This window comes from Hippoglossus stenolepis, chromosome 4, assembly GCF_022539355.2.
Source record: "Hippoglossus stenolepis isolate QCI-W04-F060 chromosome 4, HSTE1.2, whole genome shotgun sequence".
Lineage (NCBI taxonomy): Eukaryota > Metazoa > Chordata > Actinopteri > Pleuronectiformes > Pleuronectidae > Hippoglossus > Hippoglossus stenolepis.
Genome location: NC_061486.1, coordinates 6,110,943 through 6,123,465, shown reverse-complemented (window position 1 = coordinate 6,123,465; position 12,523 = coordinate 6,110,943). Strand labels below are relative to the sequence as shown.

The following is a 12,523-nucleotide window of genomic DNA, read 5'->3' as shown; positions in this document are numbered from 1 at the left end:
CCATTGGTACTTGAATTGTGATTGAAAGCTTTTATTATGAAAGAGACCTCCACTTTACTTTTCCATTGCTGGTCAGCCGTCTAACATTAGCGTTGTGATCTTGAAAGTATGTGAAAGGGTCCTTGTGGTTAATTTTCCCTCAGAGAACAAACACCATAAAGACCAGGGTTGAAAGCTGGGTCAAACAGCAGTGCTCGGCCTGACGGTTTAGTTTAATCCTTGTTGCTCCATCAACAGATCACAGAATACATTTTAAACAGCATGTTAAAGGTATAAAACTCCAATTATTCTTTAACATTTGCTATTTTTCCCCATTTTCTCCTGCAGTTGGTCGGCGGTGAGTTCGACATGGAGGCAAACTTCATTATCCAGGATGCGGAAAGCATCGGTTGCATGGTGGAGCTGCTGGAGAACTGTGACGTCACCTGTCAGGCGGAAATCTGGAGCATGTTCACGGCCATCCTTAGAAAAAGTGTCAGAAACCTGCAAACGTGCACCGAGGTTGTACTCATCCAGCAGGTGCTGCTCAAAATGAGCTCAGTGGAAGACATGATTGCAGGTATGGTAATAGTATGATCCTTGCTCAGTAAATGTACTCCAAACATATGTTCATTTTCAGATGAGTCAGAGCATTATATTAGCAAAATTAAATGACAAATCGCCCAAACAATCGCCCCAAAAATGTATGGTGATGAACATGGACTTGCTGACAGAAGATATATTCTAACGGCCAGCCCTACCCCCCGACTCTACGGGACTTCTCACTAAAAGTCAGGAACTTATTGTCTGACTAAATGAAAGTATACTTTACAGACCAAAATGTACCAAACTTTCAAAACCATTTTCCTGGCAGTATTGTCTGTAAAGATGTTAAGAAAATATTTCCAGAGCAGGTGTGAATTTAATATTTCTTTTAAACTTTTAAAACAAATGCAGGAAGGTATGGAAGGGAAAGTGATCAGGTATGGGCATTTCATTAAGTAGGGTCAGCTAGGTGTTTTTGTTTTTGTTTTAATCTTTGATACATAATGGCCTTTCTGAAATAGGCCCCTCACATTTGTATTCAGGTTGTGGGGCTAATTTCTTTTCAGGTCAGTGACAAGTTTGTTATTTTGCACGGTCCAAATTGCGTCCATACCTTGTGTAACTTGTAAATTAGGTTTCAGCGGAGGAAATCCAAATGCATTTCCCCGCGGTGCCTCGAAGTTAAACAATTTACCATATGGACGTCACATTGATTTAAGTCAAGTTTGTGTGTAATTGCAGTAGAAATGTTTTTGTGATGAATATAATGGAATTTCACAGACAATGAACTTGGTGAAAATGAAGTTAAATAAAGAAAAAACTGTTTACTATCTCGGGAGTTGGTGCCTGTGAATACTCGAATCACCACAAACCACCTCCTCTGCAGTGTGGAAGAATTATAATATCTGTAAAGTGCAGCTGCATTTGAAGATTGTTCCCTCTGTCCTCTTTCTTTTGTGTGTGTCTGTGTGTGCGTGTGTGTGTGCGTGCATGCTATCTTGCCTTCAAAGACTTGCTAGTGGACATGTTGGGAGTGCTAGCCAGCTACAGCATCACAGTTAAGGAACTGAAGTTGCTCTTCAGCATGCTCCGAGGGGAAGGAGGCCTCTGGGTAAGTGATTGCGAGTGATACCAGAGACACATCGCACTGATCTGTTTGTGTTCTGTCATTGACTAATTGCAGAATGAGTGAACGTGGGACCAGATGTATTGACTGCAGTCTAAATGGTCTGAGAAAGAGCCTTGTTTTTATTGTTCTTTTTTTATCTTTGTCACCTGTGCAGCCGAAGCACGCTGTCAAAATGTTGTCAGTGTTGAATCAGATGCCCCAGAGACACGGCCCAGATGCCCTCTTCAACTTCCCCGGTCGCAGTGCAGCAGTAAGCTTATACATTCCTTTTCTCCCTGTATACAGTTTTAAAATGGCACGTTTTTGTGCATTTTATGGAGCCCAGTAGGTTATCAGGGTAAAATAGATGATAAATAATGCATGGTTAGCAAAACAAACAGTCTCCTATACTGAACAGTAATAAATAATACATGGTGTGTTGCAAAAGATTAAAGAAATGACCTGATGTCTGCAGAGCTTTGGAAAGTTGAGTCATGAAATTGTGATGTTCAGTTTAATCACAGCAATTTGTATACATGCATAATACAAGTGTAGCAAGAGTGCAGATGCATTTTTAGAGCGCCGCAGATAAAAAACTACCCTTTGTCGAAAAGATTGACATCTGAGTTTGTCTAAATGAAGCAGAGAAAGTGCCGAGCTGATCGTTTCTCTCAGGGGAGAAACCAGACACTCAGTCAGGGGAGGGAGCGAGAGAGAGAGGGAGAGAGAGGGATGACGTTACATTTGCATCTTTTTGCATCATGCTTGAAGTAAGTAAATAAGTTGTCAGAGTAATTTCGTCATATGGTGGCGATTGGCTAAAGGCTTGAATGAAACGACTCTTTCCACAAACTTTGAGATTTAGTTTAACTTTAGCGAAATGCAAATGAAGGGCTAGAATTGTGTCTGGATTTATTTCAAGGAGGCTGGACACTTGCCACCAAAACATATTTAGCATGCGCAGGAATTTAATGCAAGCAGTTTCCTAGCACCATTTTGGAGGGAAAACACGTATAATGCATTCAGAAAGTATTCAGACCCCATTAATTGTGTCTTTTGCCACTGTTTTGGTTTTTGTCCCAGGCCATTGCTTTACCTCCTATTGCCAAGTGGCCTTATCAGAATGGGTTTACGTTCAACACCTGGTTCCGAATGGATCCCTTGAATAACATCAACGTCGACAAGGACAAACCATACCTCTACTGGTGGGTACCCAATTACACACGCTGCTGTCCTCAGTCGACTCCTGTGTCTCTCTCAGGGGCTGTAAATCTACATTATGACGCCAAGGAGAAGAAAATTACACTTTCTTGTTTTTTTTTATCAATCTAATTGGGTGAGCTTTGTATTAGAAACGATTCCCTCTTTGCAGCGACCTGCATTTTACCAGCGGCTTCATTAAGCCTCTGTGCTCCCAACAGCCGAGGCTGAATGTGTGTTTCATGTTTGTGTCCATCCATTCGACATTTACTCCTGAAGTGATGCCTCAGGAATTTTGCACAAACTTTCACTTGTACTCAGAAATAACCTTATTAAAATTTAAAGGTCAGGGTCACTGTGCTCTTCACACAGATATTTAGTATAAAAGAGAATGGGGTGAAAGGATGATGGCATTTTACATCAGCAAGGTCAAAGGTCAGCTTCAGTGTGACATAATAATGATCTGCAAAAACATTTTTCTGGTCATTCCACTTCATCACGTTCATTAAATTCTGTTAAAATCTCCATTGCATTCATTATACAGTTACATTATCTGAAGTGGAGTCTAGACAGACATGTAAACTGCAACGTCACTGGGTAGTGAAGGCATATAACTGCAAAATGGTTATTCTAGCTGACAAATATATACCCTGTGTGATACTCTGACCTACACTGATTTTCTCATTTAAGTGGTTTACGACTGGAACTTGTTTTTCAAGGTTAAAGTAGTTTTAGTGTACACCATTTTTTCACACTTTGGTCAACCAAGTTGTTTTAAATGTGCTGTATGACTAAAGATGACATTGACATTGTTACAGAGGTGGACAGCTCCAGTGGGAGGCACTGTGGAAGTATTAATTTAGATTTGAATATCTGCCTCATAAGGGCCACATAAGCAGCTCTTGCAAGGACTTGTGGGTAATTAGCGCTTAAAATCAATAACCTTCAAGCACAGGGATGTTAAGCTGCTGTTTGTGAAAGAAAAACCACAGAATACAACGGGGCATATAAAGGAATTGTTGAAGGGAACGACAGAGAGAGTGCAGAATACAGATTGTATTGGGAGTTTGGTTCAGTGTTCACCATCTGCTGCTTGCCGTCGCTTCACCTGGATCACACACTTTGAATTAAAGAATCTTCTCACCTTGGAAGGACTAGTTCTGCGCTTCTCTGATGTGTAACATCAAAAAGGAAGAAAGAAGTATTGGCTAAGCGAAGTTGTTGATATTCATGTGGCAGCAATTCCATTCTGACAGAGTCACAAAAATGGCGAGATATGCCGAGCTAATCCTGTTTATGCATTTCTCGGAGGGCCTCGCAGCTCAGTGGCAGGGCATGCAGACAACAACAAAAAGAGAATTGTATCTTCAGAAGCCGAACCAAGGTTTCTGCTTTCCTCCTGATGTGTGATCACAGACAGGCTTGTCCACTGTTAGGTGTGGGGCTCTACATCTCTGGCCCCGCAAGCACCGGCAGTATGAAAGCCTACGCTCTTTATCTGCCTTGCCAAAGAGGTCTGCTTGTCTTAGTTGATCCCAGTGGGTGGGTGGTGGTGGAGGGCTTTGAAGATTGGGGGACTGCTATAGACGTTAAGACTGTAGGAGTGTAGTGAGAACATGTCTGCAGTCAAAAAGATGTTTGGCCCAAGCAGGGAAAGAATGGGGATCTAGTATTGTAAGGTTGTTTGAGTGTGGGCTGCACAGGTTCTGCTCTTTTTGTTCATGTCTGTGGCATTTTTCAGTGCTATGGAGTCAAGTAGAGGTAAAAGACTCAAAATCACTAAAGTGTGCTCATCAACTGAAGTCTTTTGTTCTGTGCCTGCAAAGTTTCCATGTTGCTGTAGTCTCGTCTCTTGTATTTCACTGTTCTTACTGGTTTAGGGCAACATCCCAATTCTCAGGAGAATGTCCGTATCTGTCACATTGCACAAGACATTTAAATAGTATGTTGACATGAATTTTATTATTCAGAAGGAAGTTGTTTCTTGTTTGCATATATGCAGTATGCCAAGGAGGAAATATCCAAACAAACACTTAAAAGCACAAAAAAATGTAGACTGGATTTTTTGGTCTTCAGGAACCTGAAATACATTAATCCTTCTTCTTGATGAATTAATTATTTTTAACCTGTTAAGTGTGCAGCTCATAATTTGTTCTGTCTCCCTTTACAGCTTTCGCACAAGCAAAGGCATCGGCTACTCTGCACACTTTGTCGGTAACTGCTTGATCGTGACATCACTCAAGTCTAAAGGAAAAGGTTTCCAGCATTGTGTGAAGTACGATTTTCAGCCAAGGAAGGTAAGGCCAGCTTTAGCTTTTTAATTCATGTGTTCCACATATCAGAAAAACCTTATCTAGAGCATAGAGATGGACGATGCCTCTCTACTTCCTCCCATTCTACAAAAACGAAGCTGAAATTGGTAATAAATTTACAGACAGAGTCAAGGGCGAATTGGGGATGGAGCTGTGATATTGGTCCTGCCGATACACACGCTCGACCAATCACAAGTCAGTCTTTGCTGTCTTTTCTAAACATATCAGAAACATGAACACATATGTAAGTGTGATAAGATCTACCTTAAATGACAAAAAACATCCAAATTGACATTTAACATGTGATTTGACTTTTTAGTTTGGTCCATGTCCCATCTGTTGACAGAAGCGGCCCCTAGGGGGTGATCAAGATGTTTTGGCTTCACTTTAGGGAGATGTCATGTCGTCCATTTTTATATCCATGTTTTTAGATCCATATAGTTTATACCCATCGATACGAAAATGAAAATACATAATTTTGAAGCCATTTGAATTGAATTAGTGGAAACTCAAGACAGGTGCTTTGTTAACCACATCGAAATATGAAGCGTATTAAACCATCCAACTAAATGCCAGAACTGCATCTGGTTGTGAGACGAGCTGAAGGCAAATAGCGAAAGGCTTTTAGTTTTGCTCCAAACAGAAATCATTCTGCTCTTTTAAATCACCCTGCCCTACTCACCACCTGCTCTTTTATTGGCATTACAACATTGCACATGAGCCTGAAGTGTTTAAGACCCCCAGAGGAGTCTTACTGGTGTAATTGGATGTAAATGTAGATGAAAAAATGAAACTTAATCTAGCGTGGAATGTCAGTGTAGCATGCATGTCCCTGCACAGACGGAAAACTGGCTCAAAACATGTGTCAAACAATTAGAGCTTTCACACAACACCTGGGAACAACTAGTCACCCCAGTAGCACTGCTCCAGCGCAGGTATCGTTCTGTTGAAGCTCTTAGAAGATAAAAAAACCATTGAATTACGTTTTTTAATTGATTTTGGGTCCAGACATCTGCAGGAAAGTGCCTTTCTAAATTACGCCCTGGCCGTTCGGCCTCTTCCCCTCAGCCATGAATCCTCTTCCCAGTGTCCTCACCTTTGTGTGCAGGCAGTTGTAATTTCACAAGACGGCTCGCTGTGCCCTTCTATGGTCAAACCAATAAATAGTGGGTACATAGACACACGGGAGATGCTGTGATTGTCTGTGTCAGTGTCCTCCAATGTTCATACTGAGCAGCTGGATTGTGTCTAAGTGAGTCACTCTGCTCTGTGGCACCAGGTTGAAACCATATTATTGTCTGCAAGCTGCATGTTATACTCCTGTCAGGGGTTAACACAGATACAAATCACACATTTGTTGGTAGGTTTTGACCTTCCGGAGCTTTTAGGAAACAATGTCTTGAGAAATTAAGCCCAGGCTCTTCAGGCTGGTTATACATTGTTTTCTCAGCTACTTGAAAATATGTTTGCGCCCGTGGCTTATAGATGGTTGTAATTAATAATTATATGAAGGTGAAAGAAAAGGAACCCTCGGGTATTAATTTGTTTGTTGTCGAGTAAGGAAAAATCTTATACACTTCTACGACTAAAAAGCTGTCAAGCACCGTGTGTAATTATGTTTTTTTTTCATGTTTTTTGATGTGTGGTCATTTGATCCACCTCTTTTATATTCTGAAGCCGTCCAGCACAAAGGTTTACGGTCATGCTGCAGCCTTTCTTTATATATCGAGTGTTTAAGGCTGAATCCTGACGTCTAGACTCACGGCTCAACTGAGTCCGTCATTTCCAACTTTCCACTTCAAAGCAAGGAGAAATATTTGGACAGACTTTCAATGTTAAATCAAAAGAACTAACATCAGTTCTCGTACTGCTGCATCAGCAGCGCAGAATGTGAGATAAATCCTCGGATAAAAAACAGAGAACTTGGAAGAAATAAAAATGAAGCTCCAAAGTGATGGAATGAATAATGCATGGATGGGTTTTTGGATTAGAAAATATGAGCAAAGCAATTTAGGTTTAAAATTGATTTGTATAACTTTATGTTCGGCACTTAAGGCCGTATTTACCACTTTATTGACTTGGTCCAACAATTAAAAAGGGTTTAGTGGAGTATATAATAAAATCGATCACATTTGGGAAAGCTGTTACAGACATTAAAATCTGAAACGAATAACTTGTTGCATGTTTTCATTTTGAATGTAGTAATAATTGCTTTTTGATTTTTAAGTAATGTTATTTGTTTAAAGATGAGTTGTTAAGAAATCGTTATTAATTTAAATTATTTTTTTGTAACCCCATGACATCTTTAAAAGTCACTTCTCTGGCTGCAGTTAGTGTTTTAACCCTGAATAAGCTTTTGTCTGATGTGGCTTCGTGCAGACAGAATAATGCGTCTCCTCACCTCCTCCTGGCCTTTGCTGTAATGTATTTATTCACTATCTCTCGCTGCAGATTTAAAAACAATAGGTGACAAACCTCATGACTTTCTAGTTAGTGTCAGATGTATCTTCATCTCTGGCTTTTAAAAGAAACAAATTGTAGTGCTGACTGTAAATGTTGGATACATTGCTCTATTACCCAGTGTAGTTAAGTGTAAAACTGCTTAACCTGTTGTGTAGCTCACTTATTAAATCTCTTCAATCTGACTCTCTTCTCATCCTCAGTGGTACATGATCAGTATCGTTAACATCTACAGCCGCTGGAGAAACAGTGAAATCCGATGCTACGTTAATGGGCAGCTTGTGTCGTACGGAGACATGGCATGGCACGTCAACACAAATGATGTAAGCCCATTTCTTTTCACTCTTCTTCTCCGTTGTCACATTGTCCCCCGGTTTTGTCTGTTATTGGAGCTGGACCGACTGAGGCTGCGACGCTGACGTTTTGAATGGCTGGAACTTGTGAGGGGGAAATCGATCAAACAATAGTGCTCACTGAGCAAAAGAGGTTTTATTATATACACATGGATGGGTATAAATATGACTGATGGTTCAGTCTCAGTTTGAATATCCATTTTTCAGAGAATTGTGCCGCACTCGAGGGTGGAAGTTTGAATATAGTATTACAGATTTGAATAAAAATACTTAAATCAGAGTAACTGCAGTATATATCTTTGCAGATGATGTAAATATCATTACACTAAGCCTCTCTTCTTTAAAATGTATGAACATATTGTGAATGTTAGTGTAACCGTGTGTTGTTTTCAAAGGTTTTTCATTCTGTAGCATTGAGTTCCTGTGATTGTTGCACAAGTCATAAGGTTTTCATATATGTGTGGTTCATGAAATGTTACTTTATATTGACTTTGGTTGTTTGTGATGGAGGAGAAGGTTTAGCATAAATTAACATTAGTCTTGGATACCACTGCCCAATACAAAATGAAACCATTTAAACAAAGTGAAAGACATATGAAAATGTATAAAATGAGATGTCATAAATAATCCCACCACCACCACATTTAAATGCCATATAAAGCAGTATTCTACACACAGTAGGACATGTGGTGTGGATCTAATCTCATAAGCTGACAGCCAGATCGGTGCTACATGTGGTGGGTTTCGGGTTAGAAGTTGTAAGTAGACATTAGATTTTAACTTGTAGTTATTTTGTATTATCCTTGTAATTTCTGATTCTTCTTTCTCTTCGTTTGAGGCTGTAATGTTAAACTTAAATGTTCCCATTTTTAGATATATTTTTAATATCATAACGCTCCCATGTCCTAAGGTTACTCGCCTAGAGATGTAGAAAGATTAATACCATCCCTCTGCTCTTGCCGGTTTAAAAGTTGGACTGAAGCTAGTCTGGATAAGCATAGTGTTAAATTTTGTTTGCGCTTCTAACAGGGTTTAATGAAAGATGAGCTTAATCAAGATTTGGAATTCTCTATAAATAGACGTGATCGTTTAGTTTCAGTTCCACTTGTAAAGGTCTTCATGCCGACTGATTCGTCAGCTGCTTTGTAATTAGCTGCTGACATTTTAAGTTATCCTTCAATTTGATCCTTAATGTAATCACAGCACACATTCTCCCTCTTTGCCCCTGAGGTTATATTGAGGTTTCATATCTTCATAAATCAGCCATAGTTTTCATTGTTCAGTGGGAGAATTGCCAAGGTAAGCACCGAAACAAGATAGAAAGTGAAAAGACGACATCTTGGTCTGGATGCTCCAGACATTTTCCAGTGAATGAGCCTCTCTTTCTGTGTCCCTCTTGCAGAGTTATGATAAGTGCTTCCTCGGGTCCTCTGAGACAGCGGACGCTAACAGAGTATTCTGCGGGCAGCTGGGAGCCGTCTATGTGTTCAGTGAAGCCCTCAATCCTGCACAGATATTTGCAATTCATCAGCTTGGGCCAGGCTACAAGGTATGTACCGGAGGCTGACTGAATTAGATTACATGTAAGCAGTCTGCATTACCTATCAATCTGTGGAATCAAGGCCCGGCTCTGCCCTGCCCTTCCTTCAACTTGTGTCTCAATCTTGGGAGTTTGGGTTTTCCTCCCAGATAACCCGCCACATAAATTACCTGCTTCTGAGAAATAATGGCACAATACGCGGAGGGAAGCAGCGGGCGCTCCGAGGGGAAAGAGTCCTGATCCGACTTATGTCTGCTGCAGCAGATTTAGCGCTCCCAAGCCCCCGGACAAAGACCAAAACAGTGATTGTGAATATTTGGTTTGCATATTTTTATTTAAATTCGTTTTATTTGGAGTTCTACCTGTGGAAGGGTCGTTTTTGCTCAGGTTTATTATTAATAGGGTCACAACCCCAGAGCGGATGGAGGAGAGAGGAGCTTGGTGCATCATGGGAGTTCCCCTAACAGCATAGGCCTGTAACTCTGAGATGGTGTAAGGCAAAGCCTGAGCGAGCCCTAACTATAAGCTTTATCAAAAGGGACATTCTTAAGCCTACTCTAAAATATGTAGACGTTTTCTGCCTCCTGAACATAAACTTGCAAGATGGTTCAACAGGAGAGGAGCCTGACAATTGAAAGGTCATCTTGTTCTGTATCGCAAAAAAAGCCTCTTTACATTTAGCTAACTCATTGGTTTCATCTGGCTTAATTGGTAAATATAATTGGGTATCATCTACATAACAATTTAAGTTCATGGTGTGTTTCCCAATATTTCCAAAAGGAAGCATTTATAGAGTGTCTATACAACAGAGGAGTCTATTTAGACCAAGTGGCACTCACCAAGCTCCATCTCATACCAGAAGATTCTAGAAAACAGCTGCACCTGCTTTCAGTAATATTGACAATTACTGAAACAAGCCTTGTGGAGGACTTGGCGCAGGCCTGAGAAATCTCCCGGAATCCGACTGTTGCCTAAACACTTGAGAAACGTACGGCTTCGAAATGTTGCAGACATCCTTTTATGTAACTTTGTAAATACATTTTGATTTTGAATTTAAAAACCGGTCTGTAACATTTTAAAATATATGAATAAAGAACTGAGTGGTGCTCAACAGTGGTCATGCTGTTTCTTCTCAGCGTTAAGCTTTCCATTCTGTCACAAAATGGAGGAATTACATGCACTGACAAATCAAATTTAAACCCAGGATATGTCCCAGATTTTACAACACCTCCGGCCATTTTACACCACCTCTGTTTGCTCTCTAGCTGCTTTTCAGACAAGTTTTTTTTTTTATGGCAGGAAAGAATCACCGTCTGTGGTATTAAGTTCAAACTTCCACAGTCCAGCATCATGAGACGGATGTTTGTGATTTCAGTCAGGTCTATAAAAGCCTGGAAATTCCCAGTAGAAGTCATTGTTTGGTCTTTTTCGCTAAAGGCTGGCGACTTTCCTTTTCCCTCCTTAATTGTGGCTCTAGACCTTCTATTAGACAGGTAACACACAAAGGATCAATCCTAGAGATTTCTCAAAATAATGAAGAGCGTGTCCTGGGGAGACAATTACCCACAATTGATGAAGCTGTGAACAGCGCTGGTAATAGTGAGCGGGACCGAGCCGGCCAGGTGAGTTGATGAGGAAGGTCAGAGAGTTGTCAGGCTCACTGATTGATCGCTGCAATGGGAGAACTGTCCCGACGACGAGAGGCCTGTCTGTTCTGATTGAGAGCTGCTAGTCCTCGAGTGCAGCAGGTTACAGCCGCTACACAATGTTCATCAGCTTTTCTTGATATCTGTTTTAATGCAGCTCCATTGATGAGCTGGTTTGTGATATAGTTTCTGATCCCTGGTCCCCTCATCCTTCCTCGATGTTTGACACTCTTCCCTTTGCTCCCACGCTGCATTGAATGTAACGGTAATGTCTGCAGTTAGTTGATATGCAGAGATCATCGCTGCCTAGGGTCACTTCTTCTACTGCACATTATGATTTATGGCTGTAAATCTGACAGACCTGTTAGTGGAATCTGTTCCCCGTGCTCTTTTCATATCGCTGTTTGCACTCTGACCTGAGATGGCACCAGACAACATGTGCTGTATATTGCTATTATGACTCGAAACCTCACCAGACAGAGATAGTATCGAGGAGCGGTGGTGGGTCTAGACGCTGAGGCTGACAGCAGCTGGCTGTCGTATCGGACTGTCATTCATCACTTCCGCCTCAGCTGGGAGCTCATAAGTCTTTGGGGAATTTCTCGGAAATTGCGGGCTGAAGGATTCCTATAGAACAGAATCCCAACTCTGGGAGATGTACATTTAATGACGATTATGATTTGAAGCGGATGCTAGCAAACAGGACCCAACAGAATATTTTTAAAAAGCTCTCTTTTGATGTTTTTTATAGACGTGAACTCTGTGAATTGGGTCTGGACATTGTCTGGAGTTTGCTTTTCAAGAACACAGCAGGAGATTGTCTGAGTCAGATGAGAGGTGGTGCCTGGGAAATCTCGTGTTTTTGATTACAGCATATCCACATTTTCTGGAAATCTTACTGCTGTATCCTCAGACGGGCTCACTCTCACATTTTGGGGGCTCCCGGAAAATGTCGGGACTTAAATGCACGACTGAAAGCAGCTTTCTTGTGTTTTTCCCTTGATATGTGCTGTACTGTATCTGTAAAATAGCCCGTTCTGGGTTCATTAAGTAAGATCCGTCAAAGAAATATCCAGTGACACCTTCACTGAACACAAACTTTTATTCACCGAGTTGGCTCGTCAAAACAATTAAGCTATGACTTGAAGTCTTCTCATATCATGCACTTAAACTTATTTCTGTCTTCACTGTCATCGCTGCTGTATGTGTTCTACAGGAGGCGGCTCAGCTCATTGAATTTGTGCCAGCACTTCTCTGCAGTTTGCACCACAGCTTGTTGTAGAAGAGACTGAGGAGCAGCCTAGTTCTGGTCCTCCCTTGTCAGAGAAGACAAATGTTATCTCTGTGTAGGGGCCGTGCAGTAATGCAATATCTGAGGT

At 41.0% G+C, this 12,523-nt stretch overlaps 1 protein-coding gene across 3 annotated transcripts in view; it reads left to right on the top strand.

Moving 5' to 3' along the window:
• LOC118106129 (neurobeachin) overlaps window positions 1-12,523 on the top strand; it is a 180,653-nt gene that overhangs the window by 37,539 nt on the left and 130,591 nt on the right. For all 3 annotated transcript variants that reach the window (XM_035154409.2, XM_035154408.2, XM_047339621.1), the window contains exons 2-8: window positions 328-559; window positions 1,536-1,636; window positions 1,809-1,904; window positions 2,717-2,838; window positions 5,004-5,130; window positions 7,809-7,928; window positions 9,361-9,507. In XM_035154409.2, coding sequence (XP_035010300.2) covers window positions 328-559; window positions 1,536-1,636; window positions 1,809-1,904; window positions 2,717-2,838; window positions 5,004-5,130; window positions 7,809-7,928; window positions 9,361-9,507 — 945 coding nt within the window. The remainder of the gene's footprint in view (window positions 1-327; window positions 560-1,535; window positions 1,637-1,808; window positions 1,905-2,716; window positions 2,839-5,003; window positions 5,131-7,808; window positions 7,929-9,360; window positions 9,508-12,523) is intronic.